Source organism: Colletotrichum lupini, chromosome 8, assembly GCF_023278565.1.
Source record: "Colletotrichum lupini chromosome 8, complete sequence".
NCBI lineage: Eukaryota > Fungi > Ascomycota > Sordariomycetes > Glomerellales > Glomerellaceae > Colletotrichum > Colletotrichum lupini.
This window is the reverse complement of record NC_064681.1, coordinates 876,041-899,901: the sequence shown is the minus strand read 5'-3', so window position 1 is coordinate 899,901 and position 23,861 is coordinate 876,041. Positions and strand designations below refer to the sequence as shown.

At 54.4% G+C, this 23,861-nt stretch overlaps 11 protein-coding genes across 11 annotated transcripts; 5 read left to right on the top strand and 6 right to left on the bottom strand.

Annotated features, from left to right (window-relative positions):
* Positions 1–86: 86 nt before the first annotated feature.
* On the top strand, positions 87–2,290 carry CLUP02_14755 (uncharacterized protein; the record flags this gene model as incomplete). The annotated part of the gene is made up of 4 exons (XM_049293681.1): positions 87–194; positions 270–452; positions 720–771; positions 840–2,290. The coding sequence occupies 4 exons, from the start codon at positions 87–89 to the stop codon at positions 2,288–2,290; spliced, it is 1,794 nt and encodes a 597-aa protein (XP_049150827.1).
* An 898-nt stretch (positions 2,291–3,188) lies between these two features.
* On the top strand, positions 3,189–5,098 carry CLUP02_14754 (uncharacterized protein; the record flags this gene model as incomplete). Its single annotated transcript, XM_049293680.1, has 6 exons — positions 3,189–3,388; positions 3,553–4,303; positions 4,389–4,615; positions 4,688–4,745; positions 4,834–4,947; positions 5,033–5,098. The coding sequence occupies 6 exons, from the start codon at positions 3,189–3,191 to the stop codon at positions 5,096–5,098; spliced, it is 1,416 nt and encodes a 471-aa protein (XP_049150826.1).
* Positions 5,099–6,093: 995 nt separating this feature from the next.
* On the bottom strand, positions 6,094–6,201 carry CLUP02_14753 (uncharacterized protein; the record flags this gene model as incomplete). The annotated part of the gene is made up of 1 exon (XM_049293679.1): positions 6,094–6,201. One exon carries the CDS (start codon positions 6,199–6,201, stop codon positions 6,094–6,096), a length of 108 nt encoding a protein of 35 aa, XP_049150825.1.
* A 325-nt stretch (positions 6,202–6,526) lies between these two features.
* CLUP02_14751 (uncharacterized protein) lies at positions 6,527–10,350 on the bottom strand (the record flags this gene model as incomplete). The annotated part of the gene is made up of 10 exons (XM_049293678.1): positions 6,527–6,860; positions 6,940–7,028; positions 7,064–7,298; positions 7,357–7,421; positions 7,486–7,677; positions 7,744–8,014; positions 8,326–8,429; positions 8,518–8,572; positions 8,695–9,001; positions 9,060–10,350. 10 exons carry the CDS (start codon positions 10,348–10,350, stop codon positions 6,527–6,529), a joined length of 2,943 nt encoding a protein of 980 aa, XP_049150824.1.
* An 83-nt stretch (positions 10,351–10,433) lies between these two features.
* Positions 10,434–10,666, bottom strand: CLUP02_14750 (uncharacterized protein; the record flags this gene model as incomplete). The annotated part of the gene is made up of 3 exons (XM_049293677.1): positions 10,434–10,494; positions 10,541–10,592; positions 10,642–10,666. 3 exons carry the CDS (start codon positions 10,664–10,666, stop codon positions 10,434–10,436), a joined length of 138 nt encoding a protein of 45 aa, XP_049150823.1.
* A 140-nt stretch (positions 10,667–10,806) lies between these two features.
* On the bottom strand, positions 10,807–12,133 carry CLUP02_14749 (uncharacterized protein; the record flags this gene model as incomplete). The annotated part of the gene is made up of 7 exons (XM_049293676.1): positions 10,807–10,966; positions 11,032–11,147; positions 11,208–11,332; positions 11,400–11,475; positions 11,549–11,632; positions 11,994–12,035; positions 12,095–12,133. 7 exons carry the CDS (start codon positions 12,131–12,133, stop codon positions 10,807–10,809), a joined length of 642 nt encoding a protein of 213 aa, XP_049150822.1.
* Positions 12,134–13,074: 941 nt separating this feature from the next.
* On the top strand, positions 13,075–16,263 carry CLUP02_14748 (dolichyl-phosphate-mannose-protein mannosyltransferase; the record flags this gene model as incomplete). Its single annotated transcript, XM_049293675.1, has 4 exons — positions 13,075–13,343; positions 13,411–13,700; positions 13,758–15,511; positions 15,721–16,263. 4 exons carry the CDS (start codon positions 13,075–13,077, stop codon positions 16,261–16,263), a joined length of 2,856 nt encoding a protein of 951 aa, XP_049150821.1.
* Positions 16,264–16,362: 99 nt separating this feature from the next.
* Positions 16,363–17,135, bottom strand: CLUP02_14747 (uncharacterized protein; the record flags this gene model as incomplete). Its single annotated transcript, XM_049293674.1, has 5 exons — positions 16,363–16,474; positions 16,572–16,644; positions 16,701–16,887; positions 16,941–16,976; positions 17,055–17,135. The coding sequence occupies 5 exons, from the start codon at positions 17,133–17,135 to the stop codon at positions 16,363–16,365; spliced, it is 489 nt and encodes a 162-aa protein (XP_049150820.1).
* A 105-nt stretch (positions 17,136–17,240) lies between these two features.
* Positions 17,241–19,337, bottom strand: CLUP02_14745 (GDP/GTP exchange factor Sec2p; the record flags this gene model as incomplete). The annotated part of the gene is made up of 1 exon (XM_049293672.1): positions 17,241–19,337. The coding sequence occupies one exon, from the start codon at positions 19,335–19,337 to the stop codon at positions 17,241–17,243; it is 2,097 nt and encodes a 698-aa protein (XP_049150819.1).
* An 866-nt stretch (positions 19,338–20,203) lies between these two features.
* On the top strand, positions 20,204–20,675 carry CLUP02_14746 (uncharacterized protein; the record flags this gene model as incomplete). Its single annotated transcript, XM_049293673.1, has 2 exons — positions 20,204–20,294; positions 20,398–20,675. 2 exons carry the CDS (start codon positions 20,204–20,206, stop codon positions 20,673–20,675), a joined length of 369 nt encoding a protein of 122 aa, XP_049150818.1.
* Positions 20,676–21,740: 1,065 nt separating this feature from the next.
* CLUP02_14744 (uncharacterized protein) lies at positions 21,741–23,848 on the top strand (the record flags this gene model as incomplete). Its single annotated transcript, XM_049293671.1, has 9 exons — positions 21,741–21,890; positions 21,929–22,060; positions 22,118–22,443; positions 22,484–22,646; positions 22,700–22,916; positions 22,979–23,181; positions 23,301–23,446; positions 23,512–23,569; positions 23,627–23,848. 9 exons carry the CDS (start codon positions 21,741–21,743, stop codon positions 23,846–23,848), a joined length of 1,617 nt encoding a protein of 538 aa, XP_049150817.1.
* Positions 23,849–23,861: the final 13 nt, after the last annotated feature.

Below are 23,861 nucleotides of genomic sequence, written 5' to 3'. Positions count from 1 at the left end.
GGTGGAAAAAAGAGAAGAAGAAAAGACAACTTGCTCTCGCGGGATCCTCCCGTCTGTTGCCCGCGGTGACAATTTCACTATGGCGCATGCCCAGGATTCCCAAGAGCCCCATAAACGGAAACGGGACGCAGACGACGGCGGCGCTCAGCCAGCTCACTCTGATCGCATTCCCCAGCCTCCTCCGCCTCAGTCAGGTATGTGTGGTGCGCCAGTGTGTGTGTGATCCAAGAGTCGAAGTCTCCAGCAAGAAAACCAAAATCCAAAAAAAGAGAGCAAGAGAGCAAGCATGTCGCGATGCGCTGAAGGACTATGAGCCGTCGATCTCAGCCTTCAGCTGCATCTCGTCGTTGTCGTCGTCGCGCCCGGAGGCAATCGAGGTTAGACTCGCCATTGATCCCTCGCCCCGGCCTGCCTGCCAGCGCCGCCCGCACCTTGTTTTCTACCTCTTCATTGTTTCCCCAAACTTCATCCCTCCCGTCTCCATCTTCGTCTCTTCTCCAGCCCAGGCTTTCTCTCTCCATCTGCATCGCGCTTGTTCCAAGCCCCTTGGCAATGCTTAATTGACCTGTGCCATGGAATCTTGCCCCATAGGCCATACCCGCTTGCGCTGCATCTCATCTCGTCCCATGAACTAGTACTAATTGTCAACTCAAAAAGGCAATGCATCCATCATCAACTACCTATCCAAAGCCAGTACTGGTAGACTCCAGCTCATTCAGGGAGAGCCTGACACATTCTCGGATGTGCTTGGTTTATTAAATCAGTACGAAGGTACGGGTTTCCCCTTTTCTCTTGTCTGTGGGGTATTATGGATTATCATGCTCAACGGTCAACAATAGGAGTCCTCAATAGACATGAGAGTCTCGCGGCAAACTTGGGCGCCAAGCTCACGGGGCCCCGTCTGCTGAAAGCTATGGAGGGAGCTTTTGAAGGTCCCATCATTACCAACCCACCGCCTCCATACGGCGCGGCACCCGTGAGCTGGCTCGATATTGTCACCTTTGCCAAGACAAATCCTGAGAAATTTGTTCTCACCACCGGACACGATGGCGAGCGCACGTGTCAGTTCTACCTGAACGGCATCCAGACCCAAATTCTTGAAGATGACTGGCGGCTCATTATCAACGGTGCCTTGGACAGGTTCTCCGTGGTGTCCACGGCTCCCCTGGAAGAGGATGAGACGGCCGAAGTCGCGACACTGGAAATTGTGGAGCAGCGACTACAGGTTCTCATCAAGAAAGCCGATGAGATCGCCAAGAGGGCACGACAGCTCAACTACCACTTGAGCGGCCGCAGAGCCGGAATCAACTCACGTCATGGCGGACAGCAAGGAAGCAGCTCGGCCTTTCAGTCCGTCAACCACTCCAGAGGCCACGTTGCCCACGGAGCTGGATACGACCTTCATGCAGACCTGCTCCAGCAGTTCCTGTCATCTTCCCAAGCCTACCCTCCTCGAGTGCCCTCCAGCGCCGGCCTCGAGCAGGCCCATTCGACGGGCCAACACACGCCGCCCGCGACGAATCCTCATCCGCACTCACTACCCTTGCAGGGACGTCCAGTTGTCGTGCATGCGCCACCGGTCATGCCACAGAGAGATCCGTCGTATGACCCGTCGTCGCCGCACCGGGCCATCATCACCGCAAGGATAGAAAAGTTGAACAAGGGAGACCAGATTTGGCCGCCGTGCGACCGCTGCCGCAGGCTCAAGTCGCCGTGCATCAAGCACCTGACGGCTTGTCAGGGCTGCACGAAGAAGCACGCCAAGTGCGGGTGGAAAACGATTACCGAGGAAGAGATTGTCTGGCTCAACCGCGAGGCCAGCAGCAGTGCCGACGAAGCGCCGCAGGTGGAACCGAGCCCGGTTCAGCCGGCGCCGGTGAGGACTTTACGATATGATCCAACACAGGACGACGGCCGAACCCACGAGCCGCCGCCGCAGCCTCAGCCGCCTACGTCGTCTTCCGCCAATCTTATGCCGGGAGGAGGAGACGTATCTCGGCCGGCTAGCAGGGGCCAGCCGGACCATCGCCAGCGGTCGCCGTTAGACCCTGGATCTCGAAGCAGGACGAGTAGCTTCATGGACGTAGAGCATGAACCACCCCCGCCGATGAATCACAAGCCCTGGATGCCGGAGCCGCACCCGCACCGCGGGGAGCAGCAGCATCAGAACCAACTGCCCAGTCTGAAGAACGATCATATGCTGCTCAGCCACATGGCGTCGGCTGCGACTGCGGCCGCTGATGCGCGGGATGCTACCTCGACCCCGGCGAGCAGCATGGTTGGACGATGAGCTAGGAAAGGACACCATTTGCGGCAGATGACTTGTCTTATCCGTGGAACATGGAACAGGCCGCCCTAGGAACAACACCATGCTCTTATTCAGAGGGATAGGATGGGTCAAACAGGATTCGAAAAGAGCGTACCGAGTGTGTGTTTGTGTGCGCAATGTGTGTAGTGCGTATAGTGCGTATGTGCGAGTGCATTGCGAGGTGCGAACCAAGGAAACAAAAGCAAAAAATCAGATAAACTCATAATGATATACAGTAAGCTCACTACAGTGCTGTGTCCAATTACTCGGTGGTGACGTCTAACTGGCTTACACTTCCATGTCCGTGGTGTTTGGGTCTCAACACGTTAGGTAAGCATTGTACGGAGTACCTCAAGCCGTAAGACGAGGGAAGGTAAGGTAGCAGGGGGCAGTTACTTTGACGAATGACCGCGACTGGAAAGCCACATGAAGCAGGGGCCACACTTTCACAGTGGTGACAGCCGGCACGCCGGGTAAAGTGGGCCGCACAGATTGAAATCTGAGCGTGGCGCGTCGTTCCATCCGTATCTCAGCACGCTAAAGCAAATGGTGGACGGGGATAAGAAAAAAAAAGTTGCCCAGCTCCTATCCTACCTTAGATTCCCGTCCCGTCATCAAGGACGAGCCGTTCCCTCGCATCCAACCTAACCTCCCGCGACATGATATCGACGTAACGGTGCCTCCTTCGATATCAACCATCGCCACCACTTTCTTTAACCTCCCATGATCCGAGGCTCGCCACATAGAATACTGAATTCCTCTTACATCTTATAATCGACTTTTCGTCTTCCTACTAGCCGAAGCTATCCTGCTCAAGCAACTGGAATCGCCTTTTCCCCCCGAATCGCCACACACTTTCTTCCTCCTCTCTACCGCCTGAATGGCTCACGCTCCCGCCTCCGCCGAATTCATGTCTGCAAGAGGCGACCGGCCGGCTGCGCGCCGCGCCCCGGATACGACTTCGTACCCGACGTCCCGCGAGACGGGTGATATCATCCCCGACACAAAACAGAACCCGGCTGTGGGGGGCGAGAAGGAATCACCATTCGCAAAGTCATGGGTACATTTCGTTGCTGGAGGGTACGTCTGAAGCATATCTGTTCTTCTCTTCCCTCGTTATGCTCCGTCCATTCCCTTTTCGTTGGACAAAACGGTTGAAAGGGGGTTCTTGGGATAGGAAAGAAATTTTGCATAGGGGGGCGCGCCACAAGAGAAAGCTAACAAGACTTCTTCAACCCTTACAGAGTCGGAGGTATGACGGCCGCAACACTCACAGCACCACTCGACGTCCTCAAAACCCGCCTCCAATCCGACTTTTATCAAGCCCAGCTCCGCGCCTCCCACGCCGCTCGCGCTCAGGCTGTAGGCACCCTCTCCCCCTACCGCGCCGCCCTTTTCCACCTCCGCGAGACCTTCCAGATCCTGGGCTCCGTCTACAAGATTGAGGGTCCCCGCGCGCTCTTCAAGGGCCTCGGACCGAATCTCATTGGCGTCATCCCCGCGAGGAGCATAAACTTTTACACCTACGGCAACGGCAAGCGCCTCATTGCAGAATATATCAACGGCGGCGAGGAAGGGGCGGGCGTCCACCTCGCAGCGGGCGTGCTGGCCGGCGTGACGACGAGCACGGCGACGAACCCCATCTGGCTCGTAAAGACCCGCCTGCAGCTCGACAAGAACGTGGCGGAGAAGAGCGGCGGCGTGCAGCAGAGGCAGTACCGCAACAGCTGGGACTGCATCAAGCAGGTGCTGCGGACCGAGGGCGTCCGGGGCATGTACAAGGGCATGAGCGCGAGTTACCTGGGCGTGGCGGAGAGCACGCTGCAGTGGGTTTTGTATGAGAACCTCAAGAACAGGCTGGCGGCGCGCGAGGAGCGCATCGTCGCGAGCGGGAGGGAGAAGACGTTTTGGGACCAAACGGTGGATTGGATGGGGAATGCTGGTGCTGCTGGCGGTGCCAAGCTGGTTGCTGCCATTCTTGCTTACCCTCACGAGGTATGATTTACACGATACTCTCTCTCCGATGATGGCTTTTCGTCATCGGGCCACTTGTGACATACTCACTGACACTACCTACTAGGTTGCGCGAACCAGACTACGACAGGCGCCCCTGGCCAACGGACAGCTCAAGTACACTGGCCTCTGGCAGTGCTTCCGCGTCGTCTGGATCGAGGAGGGCTTCATGGGCCTGTACGGCGGTCTTACGCCGCACCTGATGCGCACCGTCCCCAGCGCGGCCATCATGTTTGGCATGTACGAGGGTATACTACGCCTCTTTGGCGCCTCCAGCAAGGCTAGCGCGAGCTTGTGAGAAGCCCCGTCATGCCCTGCCGATGGGGGGTTCCCGACCAACGACCACCAACACTACCACCAAACGAGTTCTCACTACACGCCAGCGACGATTACACCAGACCTGCGCCCGAACTCCTCTTTAGATGTAACAACCTATTGTACTATAATACACATCAACACACACACACACCAACCCTCACGACCAAAACGATCGACGCAAAAAACCATCGCAGCTCTGGGAAATAAACGGAACGGATCGGGACTCAACGGATCAAGGGGACGAAGGGCTTTTCGACGATTCTCTTCTCATCCCCCTCTTTGACGGCTGTTTGACGAAAAGTTTGAGGGTCTCTTCATGTACGATACGAGCTGAAGGCGAAACGATCCCTAGACTTTCTTGGTCTGAAAGGACGACCCCTTTTTGATCCATAGGGGTGGATGCAGCTCTTTCACGAGAAGCGTGATTTGAGCCCCCGCATGATTCACCTCACTGGTTAACACTATTCTTCTAGGGGGAGAACGAAGGGCATAAGAAGGCGTTTTGGGGGGGGGGGGGAGTGGGAAACTCCCTCTATTGTATAAAAACGGTTTTAAAGAAATAGAGCCCATGAGGTTTCATCTTCACTAGATGGCAGACGGTAAACATCTGTGTATCATAATGTAAAAAAAGAGAAAAAAGGAGCAATTTCAACCCGTCAAGCAGTCCATTACGATTATGTGCTCTGCAGTGATTCACGTAGTACGTGCAGTCGAGACATCGCAACAGACCATTGAATTGGATGAGTGAGAGATGTCTGGCGAGGAGGGATTCCACCCGTCTTTTTTCTTCACGGCCTCTTTGAGACAAACACCCAGGTCTGATGTCTGATGTCTGAACTCCCCTCTCAGCTCTCGAAGCTCGGTAATTCGATGCTAGAGGGTTCCTTCCTTCCTTCCTTCACCAATGCAAATTTCACCGCCACGTACCCTAGAGCTCGCTGCTTTCCAACATTTCAATCTCGAAAAATGTAGAAAAAAAGGAAACAAGACTCCTCCCGCTGTCAGGTCACCCTCTAAGAGTTACAGAAAATTAACCTTCAAAAGAAAGCATGAACCGAGTCGCTTGCAATCCTCTTCCTGCACGGAAACGGGATCACCAGGCAACGACAGTCTCTGCACTACACCCGGTCATACGTGTATAATCCGTTACCGGGTATGGGTCGTTTTGTCAACAGTCATGATTCTCAAATTTTTCTTCATTTTTTTTGCTTGATAATGCCCTGCCCAGCCTCTCCCTCCTCCTCCACTTCCACTTCCTCTTCCTCTTCCCATATCGAGGAGATAAGCAACGCTGATGCTGTCCGCCTCGGCGGGATTTCGTGCTCGGCGCAAAGAAAAAAAAAGGGGGGGGAGGTGAAGAACCCAAGCTTCTTTTAGGGGGGGGGGACGAAAGCTGTTTTTGATGGGATAAAGCTGAACATCAACAAGCAATAAACACTACGATAAGGAAGAAACTAGAAAAAGAAGAAGGAGAAAACTCGCACACCAATGGCCGTAGACATTGACTGAACCCCCCATTTGCTTTTATACCACCCTTCAATTTTTGTCCAATCCACACGCATCCCAGGGTCCACCCACGTCCCAGGTTCCAAACAATAACCCAGGCGTTCAAAAGGGGCTCATTCATAAGAGATGGAGCTCTTCGCAGTCAGCCCTTCTTCGAGCTGCGTGTCGGTGCGATGGTGCTTGGGCGGCCTCTTGCGCAGTTTATTCGGTGATCGCGAAACAGACGAGGAGAAGCTGACGCGGAGCTTCAGTCACCACGCGTTGCGGTCCCAGTTGGGATCTGTCCCAAAATCACGTCAGTTCATGCCTTCTACGCCTCGATATCGTTGCAATCCACCCCGATAGCCAAGCGCAGCATCACCAAAGACTGTGCGTAGATAATCACAAGCCAGAAAGCCAGCCCTTACCTTGAACAAAAGCGGCCAAGACCTTGCTGCCCGTCTGCAGAAGCGGGTGTCCGACGACGATGCGCAAGAACTTTTCGAGGCCGGCGCGGCGGCCCTCGATGACGTCGTCGCTGAAGCGGTTCGTAAACACCTTGCCGGGCAAGGGCGGGATGGTGACGCGGGCGCTCTCGCGCTCGAGGATGTCGCGGAAGTACTCAAAGTCGGAGTAGCGGCGGCGCACGCTCGAGGCGCGGAGCTTGAAGGCGGGGATGTTGGTGCGGCAGACAATCTCGTAGTCGGTGTACATGCTGCGGCCCATGCCGTGGGTTCTGGGGTTGCGGACCTGGAGGGGAAAGGAGGTTTGTTAGATTGTGTGAACTAGATCCCTTGCTTTTGGGCGCATGCGACAATGGCCGGGCAGGCGAGCTGTGGGAAGGGTGAATAGAGAGCATTGGAGAGGCATTATCGTGACAGGCTAGAGAGGACCGGGGGTTGCGCTGCAGCTGTGGAAAGCTTGCTGGACGTTTCTCACCTCGATCTCGAGAAAGTTCTCCGGCGGGCCGTAGATTTCGTCAAAAGACTGTTGTCGGTTATCCGGCATTGCCTGCATGATGGGCCGGTGAAAGCGCGGCGAGGCCTGTGATCCGGTCGGGGAGGTGGGAGAAGTGGGCTCAGCGCTGGGAGCGCGAGCGGCGTTCTGGCTTCCGGAATCCGTTTTGGCGGCTTTGTCCTCGGTGGGAAGAGGGGAGTTGCGGTCGGCGAGGCGGCTGTTTCTTTCTCACGTTCTTTCGCGCGAGGGATGGGCGGGGGAGAGGGCGTGGAGACTGTCGTCGAGGTACGGTATGCGCAAGCGCCGCGATATCGGGTTCGGTGGGAACGGCTGCTCTCTTCTGTGCTGACTGCTGTTCCGGGATACCCTGCTCCTTCTCTTTCCCTGTAGCTATTGTCTGCTACGAACCGGTGAGACTTGTCGTGTGACTGGGACCTTTGTTCCGAGGCGAGGCGATGTGAGGTGAAGTTGGGTTGTTCGTTGTGGGAAAAAATGTCGAGGTGGGAGGGAGGTGGGGGAATCAAGGCGGGTGCGAAGTGCAGCCGATTACGACAAAAATGGGTGGCAGCAATCAAGCAGTGTGCGGCGTGGTTTACCTTGGTCCTTGGGTGCCTGTCACCTTACTGTAGCTGGTGGAATTGCGGGGGAGCGATATGACGAACGCCAGTCCCGGCCGCTGCCGCAACAGACCGGTTTGCTTGATTATTGGGAGGAGGAGGCTGAGCCGATGCGCCTTCTGAGGGTACGAGGTGGGGGGCACTTCCTCGTAACTGTGAGCGGTACGGACAGCGGTACGGGGTAGCGCTGCCCAATTGAGCAGGTGGGGGTGCCTTGTGGACCGGGACGTATTTCTGGAGTTCCCAAGTACAGTTATACACCACTTTCACTTTGATTGAACGGGTCTGGGTGTGTAGCAAGGAAAGTAAGACTGGACTGTTGGTTCAATGGTCTTCCTTTCTTTCCTCGCATTTTATAAGTTTCACAGGACTCCCTGGGTTCCAACCAAATCTCAAGCTGCTGTTGGAATTAAGGTTGGATTCGCGTTGCTGAAATAGATATCTTTTACCCCATTCAGCAGAACCCCAACTTTTCGGAACTACCTTTCTTTCTGCAGATCGCCCTCATTGTATCTTAGCCTCGTGTGCCATATTCGTCCACTCCTCGATGCTAGCATACAAATACATTCATTGACCACCAGCAGGTGCAGTGTGTATGTTGGACCACTGCTAAGGCACCCTGCTCACGTCTCGCGGCCAGTGGGCCTCAACCATTCCAGTCTTCCGGCATCGGGATCACACTGCTCGCCGCAGCAGACGCCATAGACCGGTGGTAAATGGGTAGGATGATGCTGGGGCGACATGAGTCCTCTGAAAATAAGCAACCAGTAAACGCCGAGTTCTCACCTCCAAGCCAATCCTCTATTCGTGTTTGTACACTGAATCCGCCACGTTCCCGGAGCCTGGTTCTGACAGCTTCAGCTTCAGTAACCTCCTCCAGCCGAAGGAGTTCACGCCGTCATTTCATGTCCGAAATGCTCACGACCTCAGACTTCGGCATCTGAGACGTGCGTCTTGCCCGATCGATCCAGCCATCGTTGGCCCCTACCCGCTCACTTCTTGTCCGCAAATCTCTGGTGAATAGCACGGATCTGCTCCTCGACATTCAGGTTGTGCAGGTGGTTGATGTGAGCCTGGCTCTTGCCATCAGGATTACCATCGAAACTATGAATCGTGGCCTTTTTGCGCCGAGCAGCCTCTTCTTCCGACAGGGGTTGGCCGGTGACGCCGTCAAAGACGTCGCTTCTCTGACTGGCAAGTCGCTTCAAGTTGTTTGCGACATCCGCCGTGGACAAGTTGGTCGTGGAGTATCTAGCTTCTGCCTTTGCCTTTTGGTCCTTCCATTGAGGGTCCAGCAGTTCAACTACAGAAACTGTTAGCAATATTCAACTTTCATTCTGCAAGGCAGCTGTCAGGCTTACTCCTCATATGATCCTGCAGCTCATCCATGGGAATTTGCTGCTTGCAGTTCGGGCATAGCGCCATCTGGACACTCTGTTTGTTGGCCGCTCGTTGGAGTGCGCGGGGCACGTAGTTCTCTTTAATCTTCATCGGAGCAGTTCCGCCACGAGCTTCAGCGCGTGCTTGTTGTTCCCGGGCACGTGCCTCTGTCCTCTCCTGGATCCTCCGCTCTTCCTCCTCCTCTTCTGCTGATCGTCGCGGTGTGCCGTCTGGATATCCTTGGAAGCCTACTGGGGCTTGCGCCTGGAATTGCTGCTGCTGCTGCTGCTGAGGCGCATAGCCAGTGTGAACTGGTAACGTCTGAGAGGTCTGGGGGTAGGCGTTGTACGAGGTTTCCTCATCGGGCATGGCCTCCTCAATGCGAAGATTGGTTAATGATGCCTTGTTCCTCTCCTCAAGGGAAGCGTATTGCAGTTCGGAAAGATTCGTCGGAGGCGGCAGGTTCGCGGACTCGTCGGCATCTGTAAAGACAATAGTCTCGACAACCACAAAGTCGTTCCAGTCGATCCGGGCAAACTCAAGCTTCTTCTTCTCGTCTTCCTCCTCTTTCTTTACCTTCTCAACTTCCTGGAACTTTGAGTACTCGGCACGTTGCTTCGCGCGGCTCAGAACATGGTACTTGTCGTCGATGTTTTGCTGGATATGGTTGATCCTCTCTTGCTCAATCTTGCCGCCTTCGCCACCCAAGCCGCTGGCTCTCAATAACGCTGTGTACTGGTCGACCTGATGTTGGAAAAAGTTGTGGAACGTGTGGTTCGGAATGAGGAATTGGAACTGGGGGTTTCCGGCCTCGCGTTGGGCAAGCTGGGTCATAAACTGGCGACCATTCTTCGCGACAAATAGGGCGGTCAATCGGATGACCTCGAGATCCTTCTGATTGATGCGCGGCATGCGGGCCGAGAACTGGAAATCGGGAGGCTTCGGCGGGCCTTGGGGCTTCTGCTCGACGGGTGCTGCTGCTTCGTTGGCGCGTCCTGCTGCGATGGCGGTGCCGCGGCCGGCCTTGATCTCATCAAGGCGCCACTGATAGAATGCATGGTATGCGTCGGTATTGTTAAGGAAACTGAATTTGGGGTTGGAGCGCTCCTTTTCGCGAATCCTGTCCTCAAAGATGAGACCGTTTCGCGCAACGTAACCTGCCGTCTTTTCGAGAACATTACGAATCTCCCGAGGCGGCAGAACAACACCGGTAGGAGGCTTGAGTTCGTCCAACACGGCGGCGGCGTCGCCGTTGGTCGCAGTCGAGGCCATGTTGTGTGAGGAGGGCGCTCGCAGTTCGGAATGATGTCGTCAGGAGGCGGCGCGTTGGGTGGAAGTCGAAACGAAGGCAAAGCTCACCAGCCGCGTTCGCTAACTTTTTTCGGAGGTTCCCAGGCAACCTCGACGCCGAACCGGCTCGCAAGTATCTTAGTCAGCCGATTTTTGGGAGGACGCGGTGCACGGGCCATACTGGTTTCCACCTGCATATTCGTCGCATTTGGCCATCTTGGGTCCTGTGAACAACCTCAGGTGGCAGGTGGTTCTCCATGACACCTATCTTACCTTCATAGTGAACAATGTTGCTCATTATCATCACCAATGCCCATGGCGTGGCGGGTAATGTCCTCGTTTGAATTGCCCCGCTCCCATGGGTCACGAGTTCGAGTCTCGTGAAAAATCGCTAGTATCGTTATAGGTTACAACTGAGGAATAGTACGTAACAATGGTCTAGTGATTTTCGTAGGCTCCCCGTGAGGGGGGCTGAGCTTTTGCATCTTTCTTCCAATGAATGATGGATGATGATATCTTTTGGTCTAGACTCTTCTTATCGACGTGGAAGTAAGTAGGTAAGTCTGTTGGTCCTCGGAGTGCCGTCAAGCTTCTCTCACTTACACCACGGCAGTGCGTTAACCACTTCTTCCGAATCCCCGGCCTTTCAAGAGTTTGGTTGACATCTTTTGCAGGAACCAAAACCGATGGTCTTGAGTAGGGTCTGAGCCAATCATGATTTCTGCTTCTAGGAGTTGTCTCAAAGCGGGAAGCAAGGGATTGTCATCAGAGGCATATGTCTAAGAATGAAGGGATGCCGTTGAAGCTGCATTCCGATATCCCAAATTCCACCTGCTCACATACCTTGGCGAGGCATTGAACAGCCACTCAACGCGTGCCACTCGCTCTCCAGCCCTTTGAGGCTCGAGCAAGGTGGCTTTATGATGTCTCGAGGCTGGCCAGTTATTCACCAGAGGCAGAAAGGCTAGTTGGTGGCCATGGCCATGTTTTCATCGCGTTCTGCATATGGGGGCTAAAATCGATGTCGAAACCTCCATATGCGGTGCGTAACACTACTGCAATGGAAATAGATTGTGGGGCCATTTGGTGCAGTTGAGAAGGATAGGCCTAGGTGAAGTTGTGTGAGGTAGAGTTGCCTTACGTACGCCGTCTCTTTTTCAGCCGCATTGTACCGGTGCACAGGCCAGCGTCCATCAATAGTGGACATGGAGAGCATGGATGGGGTCCATCGCGCCAGTGCGTCTACGCCTAGGCGGATGAAAAGCTGAACTCTGTCAGTACCTAGTTGGGATAGGTACCTTAGGTATTTGAGGCCGGGCGCAGAAAGAACAATGGGCAGCCACAGCACGTCTCCCGCCGTCTACATTTGGCGCTAGAGGAGCACGGGTACGCGGCCGGAGCTAAGATAACACAGCTCCAACCTAAGCAGGTACTCCAAGACATTGGACGGGCTAAAATTTATTTTATCTCCAAGGTACGTTTATGGATAGCTCTCTCGTGTTAAGGACACTTGTCCAACAACAACAACCGTGTCTTCTTGTACGTTAGATCGAGGACAAGATCAATGGAGAGTATTGCGCTCTGACGGTTATGTGGGAGGAACATCTAACCAATACCTACCTTACGGTGTAGGTATGAGTAGTTGGGGTCCAGGGCTCTGCTACCACCTCACATGCTGATTGACAATCAATCGGTACCACCGTGAAGCGCGTAAAGTGCTTCTTACCTCAGATTGGCAAACTTCCAAAGGTAACCCCCGGCGCATCGGTGGGGTGTAAGGTGGTCCAAATATACGCGTCCACGGGTCCCCCCCTTACCCGAGCTTTTTAGGGATCACGTTCACTGTCAATTCGAGCAGCACGTCGGTGTACCTCACGGACTACTTTGACCACTGACATGATTCTATTCCTTTCATAAGTGAGATGGTAGTGTAATGGAGGTAGTGAGCGCCCAAAAGAGAAGCGTCTGCCCTGCTTGTCCGCACGTCTACTCCGTACTGAGTGCCCGTACTATCTACTGTCTAAGGGGTCGACCCAGCCGTAGGGAATCGTGGGAAGGGGGGCGTGGATGGACTCAAGGGGGGAGGGGGATCACTGGATGGAGCCAGGAAGGTCCTAGGCAGGCCCTAGCTTCAACCAATTGCTGGCTGTCAAACCACATGGGATGAGGCCACTTAAGCTACAACTCCGACCCTGACCCCCTTATCCTCCCTTCCAGCCTGGCCTCCCCCCCAGCTGTCATCAGCTTCCGCGGTGTAAACTTTCCGCCAGGCAGTGAACCCAGATTCTACCTTAACAGTTACTTCGTTTCTCTACGGATACCTGCCCCTGCTCCCTTTTTCTTCCATCTACCTTACTCCAACCAGGAAGAAAAAGCATCCTCCTTTTTTTTTTTCTTCTTGTTCCATTGAGGGCATTCTTCTACTGAGCCCGTCATTCACCTTTGCTAAATGACGGCCTTTTAATCCACCTCTTCCCTTCTCGACTTTCGTTGAACCTTTTCCCACTTCCCTGCCACTCGATCGACGCGAGAAAACCTCGCCTACCATTCTCACCTTGCTAGGTGCTGACGACCGCTCTCCGCCTTCGTCGTCCACGTCGCCCGCTACCAAGTCGTAGCTGCCGTCGACGTTGAGTGGACGACATTTGCGCCCGCCCCGAATAGTCCGACCCTCCCCCCGCGAATCGATACTCCTTCTCTGCGAACATGGCTGCCACCAAGCCAGTTCGCTCTCCGAGCCCCAAGCTCGAGAAGCAGGCCAACGGTGTCAACGGCATCAATGGCAACGGCAATGGCCATAGCAAACTCCCCGTCAAGCGCGAGTCAAGCTACAAGTCCGACGGTGTTGAGGACAACGATGTCTTCCTCCTGCCTGTTTCCGACTACCAGATCATGTTTGGCTTGACCATCCTCGCCGCCATCGTTCGCCTGTTCCGTATCTACCAGCCCACCAGTGTCGTCTTTGACGAGGTCCAGTAAGCACACATATACCCTCTTGCCTCCCTTTCCGCGCGCATTGTCGCTGACGCCTTCGCTCTACAGTTTCGGTGGCTTCGCTTCGAAATACATCAAGGGCAAATTCTTCATGGATGTCCACCCTCCTCTGGCCAAGATGCTCATCGCTCTCACCGGTTGGTTGGCTGGTTTCAACGGCGACTTCGACTTCAAGGACATTGGCAAGGACTACCTTGAGCCCGGCGTTCCCTACGTCGCCATGCGCATGTTTCCGGCCATTTGCGGTATCCTGCTTGCCCCTCTCATGTTTCTGACTCTCAAGACCACCGGATGCCGCACCACTACGGCTCTGATGGGCTCCAGTCTGATCATCTTCGGTAAGTGCAAAGTGCCTCCTCACGCATATACGAACCACTGACCAACACTCCTTCCAGAGAACGGCCTTCTTACCCAAGCTCGTCTCATTCTCCTCGACTCTCCTCTCATGGTCGCAACCGCCTTTACCGCCCTCTCCTTCCAGTCCTTCACGAACCAGCATGAGCAGGGACCCGAGAAAGCTTTCCAGTTGAGCTGGTGGTTCTGGCTCCTGATGACTGGCCTGGGACTGGGTACCACCGTCAGCATCAAATGGGTTGGTCTATTCACCATTGCCTGGGTTGGAAGCTTGACCCTCGTCCAGCTTTGGGTTCTCCTTGGAGACACCAAGAACGTTACGCCGCGCATCTGGGCCAAGCACTTCATGGCTCGCGCCTTCGCCCTTGTCATCATCCCCGTCGGCTTCTACATGGCCATGTTTGCCATTCACTTCCTTTGCCTGGTCAACCCTGGTGACGGCGACGGCTTCATGAGCTCAGAGTTCCAGTCTACTCTCAACTCCAAGGGCATGCAAGATGTGGCCGCCGACGTCGCTTTCGGTAGCCGTGTCAGCATCAGACACGCCAACACACAGGGCGGCTACCTGCACTCCCATCCCCTCATGTACCCCACCGGTAGCAAGCAGCAGCAGATCACTCTCTACCCCCACAAGGATGAGAATAACCTTTGGCTCCTCGAGAACCAGACCCAGCCTCTTGGAATCAACGGCGAGCAGATCAACGGAACTCAAGCCTGGGACAACCTCCCCGAGCCTGTCTTTATCAAGGATGGCGATGTCGTTCGCCTTTACCACACTCCCACATTCCGTCGTCTTCACTCCCACGACGTCAGACCCCCTGTGACGGAGGCTGATTGGCAGAACGAGGTGTCCGCTTACGGCTACGAGGGCTTCGAGGGCGACGCCAACGACTTGTTCAAGATTGAGATTATCAAAAAGCAGTCCCTCAGCGCCGCTTCCAAGGAGCGTCTTCGCACTATCGAGACCAAGTTCAGATTGGTTCACATCATGACTGGCTGTGTACTCTTCTCCCACAAGGTCAAGCTCCCTGAGTGGGCCTCTGAGCAACAGGAGGTCACTTGCGCAAAGGGAGGTACCCTTCCCAATAGCTTGTGGTATGTCGAGTACAACGAGCACCCGCAACTCACCGGCGACAATGTCGAGAAGGTCAACTACCGTCACCCTGGCTTCTTTGGCAAGTTCTGGGAGCTTCAAAAGGTCATGTGGAAGACCAACGCCGGCTTGGTCGAGTCTCACGCCTGGGACTCGCGTCCTGACTCGTGGCCCTTCCTCAAGCGCGGTATCAACTTCTGGGGCAAGGATCACCGCCAGATCTACCTGATGGGCAACCCCATCGTGTGGTGGAGCTCTACCCTTGCTGTCGTTATCTACGTTCTCTTCAAGGGCATCGCGACTCTCCGCTGGCAGCGCAGCTGCAACGACTACTCCAACACCACGTTCAAGCGATTCGACTACGAGATCGGCACTGCGGTTCTGGGCTGGGCTTTCCACTACTTCCCGTTCTACCTCATGGACCGTCAGCTGTTCCTTCACCACTACTTCCCCGCCCTCTACTTCGCAGTCATGGCATTCTGCTCCATCTTTGACTTCGCCACCGCTCGAGTCTCGCTTGCTGGTATCCGCAAGAACCCTGCCATCAACCGCGTCAGCGCTGTTGCCTTCTTGGCGCTCACGATCGTCGCTTTCGTGCTCTTCTCTCCTTTGGCTTATGGTAACGCTTGGACCAAGTCTGAGTGCAGCCGGCTCAAGGTTGTTGGCACATGGGATTTCGACTGCAACAACTTCTTTGACGACGTAAGTAACACTACTGCTTTCATTCCGAGTAGAGGGGTACCGGATAGGGGGTTGTAAGAGCCAGCGATGAGATGAGACAAATCGCGGCTCAGGCGGGATCGATGTTGAGAAACGGTTGATAGCCAATTGAAACGAGATTTGTCAAAGCATCTTTGGTAGGGCTTGTGAATCTGATGGAATGAGGCTAACATCACGTTCTGGCATTACAGTACTCTCAATACACTGAGCTCCTCACTCGCACTTCCGCCGCTGTTGGAGCCACGCCGACGCCTATCAAATCTGAGGCTCCCGCCGCCCCTGTAGGTGGTCAAGTCGGTCAGATTCCCATTGGCGAGGCTCAGAAGGAGCAGGCTGAGCCGGCCGTCTCGGGAGCCCCTGGACAGAAGGTTCTGTCCCGCGAAGAGAAGGTTGAGTACCGGGACCAGGACGGCAACCTCCTCGACGAGGCGCAGGTGAAGGCGTTGGAGGGCAAGGTCGAGTTCAAGACGAAGTACGAGACGCGGACACGCGTCGTTGACGCAAGTGGAAACGAGGTGCAGATGCCCGAGGGCGGTTTGCCCCAAGAGCAGAACGTCGCTCCTCCTCACCCTGACGTTCAAGGCGTCGGCCAAGAGACCAAGTCCAAGGCCGACGACTCAGCCGCGGCGCCCAAGGTCGCCGAGAGCGTCCAGGGCCAGAGGGAGGCCGAGCAGAAGAAGGCCAAGCCCGCAAGTGATGGCGGCAAGGAGGCTACTGCTCAGGAGGAGCTCTGAACTCTAAACTTGAAGAAAAAGAAGGTGACGAAAAAATCCGGGGCTGGACTGTAATGGCCTGATGAGAGGGGAAAGTTTGATCAAATTCATCTTTTGATCTCACGGATTTTCTCGCTTTCTGCGTCGCAATTCGCCCCGTTGTATACCAGCCGTGAATGGGAGCGGACAAGACGGGATGGTGGAAATGGGGGTCGGCCACAAAACGCCGAAGCTTTGTGTTTTTTTTTCCATTTGTTAATGTAAGATTCCAAAAGGAAATGACATGTCCAATAAATGCTGCTCCTAGGTGACTTGCCAAAGATACTCACCCGGAACCTTGATGTGTCTCTTGTATCTCGACGATGGAGCCTACGTCGGTCACTGAGTTGGAATAAGATGCGTCTTATTCAACGGTAGTCATTATACCTTTCACCATAGGAATGAAAAGGCTCTCTCACAGTTCAAGTTGCAATGCAGATAGACAGGTTTTGAAGGTTCATCCAATGCTCGAGGCATCATCATCTTTGGCATTAATAAGAAGGCATTACGATGCAGTAACCTTGTGTCTGTGATCCCCCCTCCCATCCCCCTTTGTTCCTGTTGTTTGTCTAGCAACTTTGCCTGCTTTAATCCAGCCTTCTTCTCCTGCTCCCATGACGGCAACTGTTTGCTTGTCCTCCCTTTTTTCGGAATGGGACACAGTTTTTGCTCTCCAAAACGCCAATGCCCCCTTCCTAAATGGATGCCCAGAACGAAGAAGGAAAAAAAAAAAAATAGGTGAATTTTGCACCCTCTGTCCATCCTATTGTCACGGTTCCGTGAATTCGCTCTGCCTCTTCCTTGACTTCCCCCATGTTGTTCTCCCGTTTGGTCTTCATTATGAGCCCCGGCATTTCTGCAATGGTGGCGTAGGGTGTAATTAATACAGTATCGAAGATTAAGTGTATGTGGTGCGTATCAGAAATCGGGGATCGATCGTTACGATAAGTCGCTCATGATTATGCTGTGGCTTCGACCTTTTCCTCGGTTGTCGCAACGATAATTTGCTGCTCCTCTTGGATGGGAATATTGATAGACAGTCGTTTCTCGCCGTCCTTCTCTGCAATAGAGCCCTTCTCTGGCGAAGACGACAGTGTTGAGTTTCGATTACTCGGGCAAGGCGTCTCTGGTCTTGCTAATGACTCCTCGGCATCCAGCTGGCTGGCCGTCTCCTCGAGGGGAGTGGCAAAGGGAGTAGCGTCATCATTGATGTTCTCCGAAGGCGTCACTGCCACCTCTGGTCCAATGTCTCTAGACTCGCTATCATGGCTAGTCCGAGGGCTCTTCTCCAGGGGTAGTGAGTGATGATGACTGGCCGGGACGACGCCACCACCGATTCGGGACCAAAACATCTGTTCCCGCAGGCGAACGCTTTCCTCCCAGGCAGCCTTCTCTGCGTCTTCGTCCTCCGCTCGCCAGTGCCCGTCTTTTACGATACGCAAAAAGTTGAGGAAATCGCACGTTGATCTCACACGACCTAAGCAATATTTGCAAAGAGGGTATCTCTGAGCTGATTCAGACTCGCTGGTTCGGAAACGGTATGTTCGCAGGTGCTCTTCATCCTTCCGTGCGTCGCCACACAGGGAACAGGGGTAGAACTGCGGCTTGACAATTGAGGCAAAGGGCGCATTGGCAGGAATTGGCTCCACCACGATTGAGCCATCGCTCATGGCATTCAAAACGCTGCGACGCGCAAGCCAGGACAGGCCCGGGGCGATATCCAGTCGGAGTGTCGGCTCAACATCCTCTGCCAGGACACGCTTGAAAAACTTGGTTTCCTTGAGAGCCGGCGGGGGCGGGCCCACGTTGGCTGAGGCCGTGCTTGAGACAGAAGCTGGGGTATTCGGGGTCTGCGGCGATGACGTAGCCGGAGTCCCAGCCGTGGATAGGGAAGCAGTTGATGCATTGGAAGGGTGAGCGCTTGAGGTGCTGCCGCCCATGCCGAGACCCAACCCACTCAGACCGTTATATGAGCCAGACGAAACACGGCTACCAGCGCGATTCCTGGACAGCTTTGTGAGGCTAAGAAAGTCCTCGTAAGCTCCCAGATCAGTCCTAAGAACTGGCTGAATGAGATGCGTCAAGCTAGTAGGGTACGTCGGCGAAGACGGATCCAAGAGAGGCGAAGCGACGAGGCCTTCTGAGCGATCATCATCTTTCGTGATATCGGGTTTACTAAAGCCGGGAGAGGAGGGAGCTGTGCCGGTTGTAGCATCATCTCTTTCGAGCATCATCTGCTCCATGACGTGCTTTAGGTCTGCTAGTTGCTGTTGTTGAGAGGTCAGCAAGGCCTCCATATCGCCAAGCTGAGATCTCAGATTGTCGTTCTTTCGTTGGATGGCCTCCTGCTCTACCCTCGCCTCCTCTTTCGCAGTGATGACCATGTTGTTGGCCTCCTCGAATAAAGCCGTGGAAAGACTCTCCAACTCTTGTTCAATCCTCTTTTGCTCCTTCTCGGCATCCTCTCGGAGTTTCTTCTCTTGGTTCACACGGAGCATGATGGTCTTCTTTTCTTCCTCTGCGGTCTTGCGACGAATCCAAATATCGCCCGCAAGCATCTCTCTTTGAGATTCGTTCTGTTCTTCTAAATGCTTGATTTTCTCGCGTGCTCTTTCCAACTCTTGTCTTGTGGCGGATAATGTGTCGTCGAGGGTTGTCTGGTGGTTGATGGCGTTTATTAACTTGGCGCTCAGGGTTGCGACTTCGTCATTCAGCTCGGGATGCTGAGCAGCATCGGCTTCACTAGCGGGACTCATAGCCCGGCTGCGGGGGTCAGGTAGTGTACTCAGCTCGCCGTCATCGTCTGGAGGTGTCACTGTTGTCGTGGGTCGAAGTGCCGGCGAGGATGCTACTGAGGAAGACATGATGGGCATGTCGACAACGGAAGGTGCTTGACTCGTCGTTTTGGTGGCTCGGGGGCTTGGTGACGGAGATCGAGCTATTGAAGAGAGAGATCGAAAATGGCCAAAAGGTCTTCCACCGGGTTGAGGGCTGGTATGTTGTGCCCAGCCAGCGACGGCGATAAAGCTGTGCCACACAAGATTAGTTACAGCCATTTGACGGCGCTGAGTGTAAAGTGCAAGCCGGTGCTGATCGCGACTTTCTCGAGCTGACCGGGCAGAGACAAGAGAAAGAACACGAGAGGCATGGCCCGGTTATTGAAGGATGAGAGACATACGAATCCATTCCCTCTGAATTTGCCAGCCCGCTTGGGACGAGAGACAGAAGCTACCAAGTATGTACTTGGGTAATTGGGGTTGTTGGATGGTGAGACAATGCGTTGGCAAGAGCTGGCACCACCTTAGATGAGATGGGTCTAACAGCAGGCGCGAGGCGTATGACAAGCAGCAAGCGACTGGCAGGCGGAATGCACGGTAGCCAATGCCGATTGATTGGTGCTAGCAATCAAACTGGGGCCGAAGTGGAAGGGCCGGAATGGGGGCGTTGGCCTTTAGATATCGCAAGAGACCATGGCGGTGCGAGCTATGGAGGTTGAGATGCGGATTCTCCTCTCTGGTTATGTGCAAAGATGGCGTGTGGGTGTGTATCTGTGTGAGGATGGGTCGGGATTAGGCGTGGTCGGTGAGGCAGTTCGTGATCGTGAGAGATTGGCGGACGAGGCGGGTCGCTGTAGGTTGTAGTAAGTAGTAGGAAAGGTGAGGGGGTTGTTGGGATAGTTAGGAATAGGAAGGAAGAGGAGAAGAAGAGGCGAGGTGACAGGTCGAAACCGAGCAGCGGAGCAGCCTTGGACTTTGAGTGTTTTCGGCGTGGTTGGCAGGAGCCGAATAAGCAGGCGGGAAGTAAGGTGGTAAGGTAGCAGTGGTGGCAGAGCAAAAGAGCCCAGGCGGCGGCGGCAAAGTGAAAAGAGCACCAGCCAGCGAGAGAGAATAGGATGAGAGAAAGACTGGGGACCCGAGAGGCCATGACCAGTGACAGGGACCAGGACTGGAACTGGGCGGGTGACATGGGTGGTATTGGACGGGTCGAGCGTGAGGAGCACGGCGTGGACGGTGGTGAGCAGCGCGCGACAGGGACCAGATGTCGAACTTGCGCTTGCCAACTTCCATTGTGGGTGGCAGGTGCGGAGCGCAGACCAGACTTCACCCGGACAGGCAGGCAGACAGGCAGGCACTGGCCAGCAGCGTCAGTCGGTCCTGCCACAAGACGGGAGACGGGCACAACGGGCAAGAGAGAGAGAGAGAGAGAAAGAAAGAACCTCCAGCGCCTTCCCAGTGCCTCCTTGGGACTGGACCGGGCGGGGCGGGACCGGACTGGACAGGCGTGGGATCGTGGTTGTGGATGCATCGAATAGCAAGGAGGGTGTGGGTCTGCGCAAGAGCAGGGGTGGGGGCGGTGCAATCGCTGGGACTGGGACGGGCCCGAAAGGGTTCTAGGTTAAAGTACCTGCAGTCTCGATGCTCACTCCCCTCAGCTTTCAATACAGCGGTTATTCTCAAATGCGGTCATGTCATTTACTCATGTTGTTTTGACAAGTATGCAAGCTAGAGGTTTCCAGTGTTTGCCCTGTCGTGCAGCCCAAACTGCATTTTGTCTCAAGCTCCTTCATGTAGGTGCCTTGATAGTAGGTATTGATCTTACTCAGCTCCAGATGTTCCCCTCACCAGCCATCCGTCATTGATACACCACACTAATACTCGGTAGACATAACCAAGTTGTGCACGAGCAGGGGTTAGGAGGTCGGCCATGAGGTAGCGGCCTGGTGGCAGGTGAGCTAGCCGAGTGTGACGACGTGACGACAACGAGACAGAAGCGATTGACATGATGGACACGATTGAATACCACTTCCACACTTCGTACAGCTGCACATGTCTTCCATCTCATCGCGTGTTCAACACCGGGGCTGTCGGTCGGTCGGTCGGTCTTTCGGTACAGAAGACGCTAAGGCAAGACAGAAAGCTGCAAATGATCTCGCGGTGGGGAACTGGGGCCATCGGTTTGGTCGGGAGCACCTGGTCACAATGTTCAAGACAAGTTCGCCATTCAACTGTCATTGTGGACCTTGCTTTTTTGGCCGTTAGCTAGCCTTGAACATGACACTCACGATTCTCGCATCTTTTCGCACGTCTTGCACCGGGGGTCGGTCAGTTGCCAATGTGGGCAGACAGACCTTGGCCGCTGGAGATGACGACCACCTTTTCAAAGTAGTGATTCGCTTTCGCCCCCTTTGCGCGCTTTTTCCCACGGGCCAAGCTCTCTCAATCCCGTCACAGCCACAACTCAATTAAAAAAAAAAAACCACCCAGCTCCGTCATTACACCTCTAGTCCCTGATTTCCATCGGCGCTGCTGCCGACAGGCCCGCACGTCCAACACTTACGCAGCAAGGTAGTTCGTACCGATGCGATGCGAGCTGAGCTGGATCACACACTCGTCACTGACTATTGGATCTACTACACGGCATGCGACGATCAAAAAGCGATTTAAGGCGCGGGCGCGCGCATGAATCGGAAGACGATTTCAAATGGCGTTGTGTGCGAGTGCGAGACTGGCTTTTTAATCACCCTCCATGTAAACCAAATACCCAGGAAAAAAACAATTCCTTATTTGAGAAAACAGAAAGCAAGTCTACCAATCAGCGAGTCGGTGGTAGTGAGTTAGGTATGGCAATGAGATGAAAACGTCTCAAGTTCCTCCCGCAAGTAATCCAATTTAATTCACCTCGGGTTTACTTCAATTCGGCCAAATTCCTCAGCGCATTCCCCTTCGCTCCCTCTCTCGCTGCCCGCCTTATGCAAACGACGGGAGTGATGGGAACCTTGGTAGGCACTTTCATTACCTAGGTACCTCGCACCACTTGAGTTCAATGATTGTTGCAGCACGTGGTTTCCCTTAGCACGTGGTTTTTCGTTCCCAAAGGTACCTGCCTCACTTCTAGGTACTTCCTCTTCGTCTTCCCGCTGTGCCGAGTGGCTGCAGCTTTTGGCAGCAGCGAAGAGCAGAGAGACAAGAAAGAAGGCAAAAAAAGGGAAAGAGCACGGACGCTGGGCTGGTCTCAGCTGGGCAGGTATCTTCAAGTGGTCAAAGTTATGAACGCCTGTCGTTTATACGGCTACTCTTTCCCAGTGTTTATGCATGGATTGTCCATCTTATGTACCTTAGTCAGCCGCCAGAATCCCTCCTTCCCAGTAGGCAAGGATCCCACGTTCCTTTCCATTTCGTTTCCGCGGACCACAGAGACCCAGAGTTTCCAGAATCGCGAGAGCCAAGACTCAAAGAAAAGGTGAACCTGGTCCTCCCGCCGTCTCCCAGAGTCCCTCCACCCAGAACCCAGGGCTCAACAGCCTCAAGGTTTCCTCAACTCCCTACCCTTTTGCATTTACCTGCCGCTCGCCTGCACATGCAAACGTTGGCCCCACCGAATTGAATCCTCGCTTTATTACTTCGGTACGCCGCACTAGGCACAGCCCGTTCAAACGGACCCCGAACCTGACGCGCACGCCTTGCTCCTGTACAAGTTGGAACACGACACGGGTCACCCCAGCCAACATCGTGTCCGCTGCTCTCAACTCATATTTTACGAATATCGTCTATCCGTATCTTCATCCCTTACGAGACCCCGGTCTACACTAAAACACCCTCCAAAGCTGATTAGTCGCATTTTGTCACTATTTCTCTGTATCGGCTCGCCCCTAACTACACTAGGTAAGCATCCCTGATACCTGAGATCTATCGTTGAGCCTCCGAGGATACGGATACAGACTACCTTACGTACGGTCTATGCAATCGATACGAGTATCGCACGATCAACAGCCTCCCCATATTCCGTCTATATTTCCTACTCTCGCATATTCTGTCGCCTAAGAAATGCTGCAACATTGGCCCAGCTAGTTTCAGGTCACGAACGATCAGCAAAGACCATTGCACATCCCGTCATCACCTAGTCCTATTCTTAGTTCTACGACTCCCCTATGTCGATTTGATTTTCCTACTTCATACCTCCGAATCAAAGACAACGAGTCAACAAGAGCCACCCCCTAAGTCAGTTCTTGACCGCATCAGGGGCTCGAATTGCATCCGCTCTCGCATATCTGCATTTGCATTTGCATCGGCATCGGTATGAGAGCCCCGGTAGCACCAAGCCCGGGCTCCTGGCATCTCAATCCCTTGGACCCGACTACCACTGTGCCACTTCACCCTGTCACCCCGTGCCCACTTCAACCCTCAAAGTCTGAAGTCTGAAGCATGCTGAAGGGACTGCGGTGTGCCTCAGCTTCACAATGCCTGCGCCCATCTTCATGCTTGTGCGGCGGCATCTACCGAATGGCCTGGTCATTATCCAACTCTACACAATCCAATCCGAGTGCTACCATCAACAGACGAATTAGTGTTCCATCCAAGCTTCCGGTACAGAGTACGGATACCCTTCACTAACACCGCCGCCGCGGCAAAGCCATGTTCTGGACTATGCAGACCGGGGGGTCCGGCCCCAGGACCCTGGCAATGTTCAATTGTCAGCTGCACGCCGGAATCTCAATCGCTCCGCAAACTTGACTGCCGCCGCCCGTCGCCCTTCCAAACCCGGCGCATTGCTTTTGCGTCTGCACTGACGCGCCTGATCGC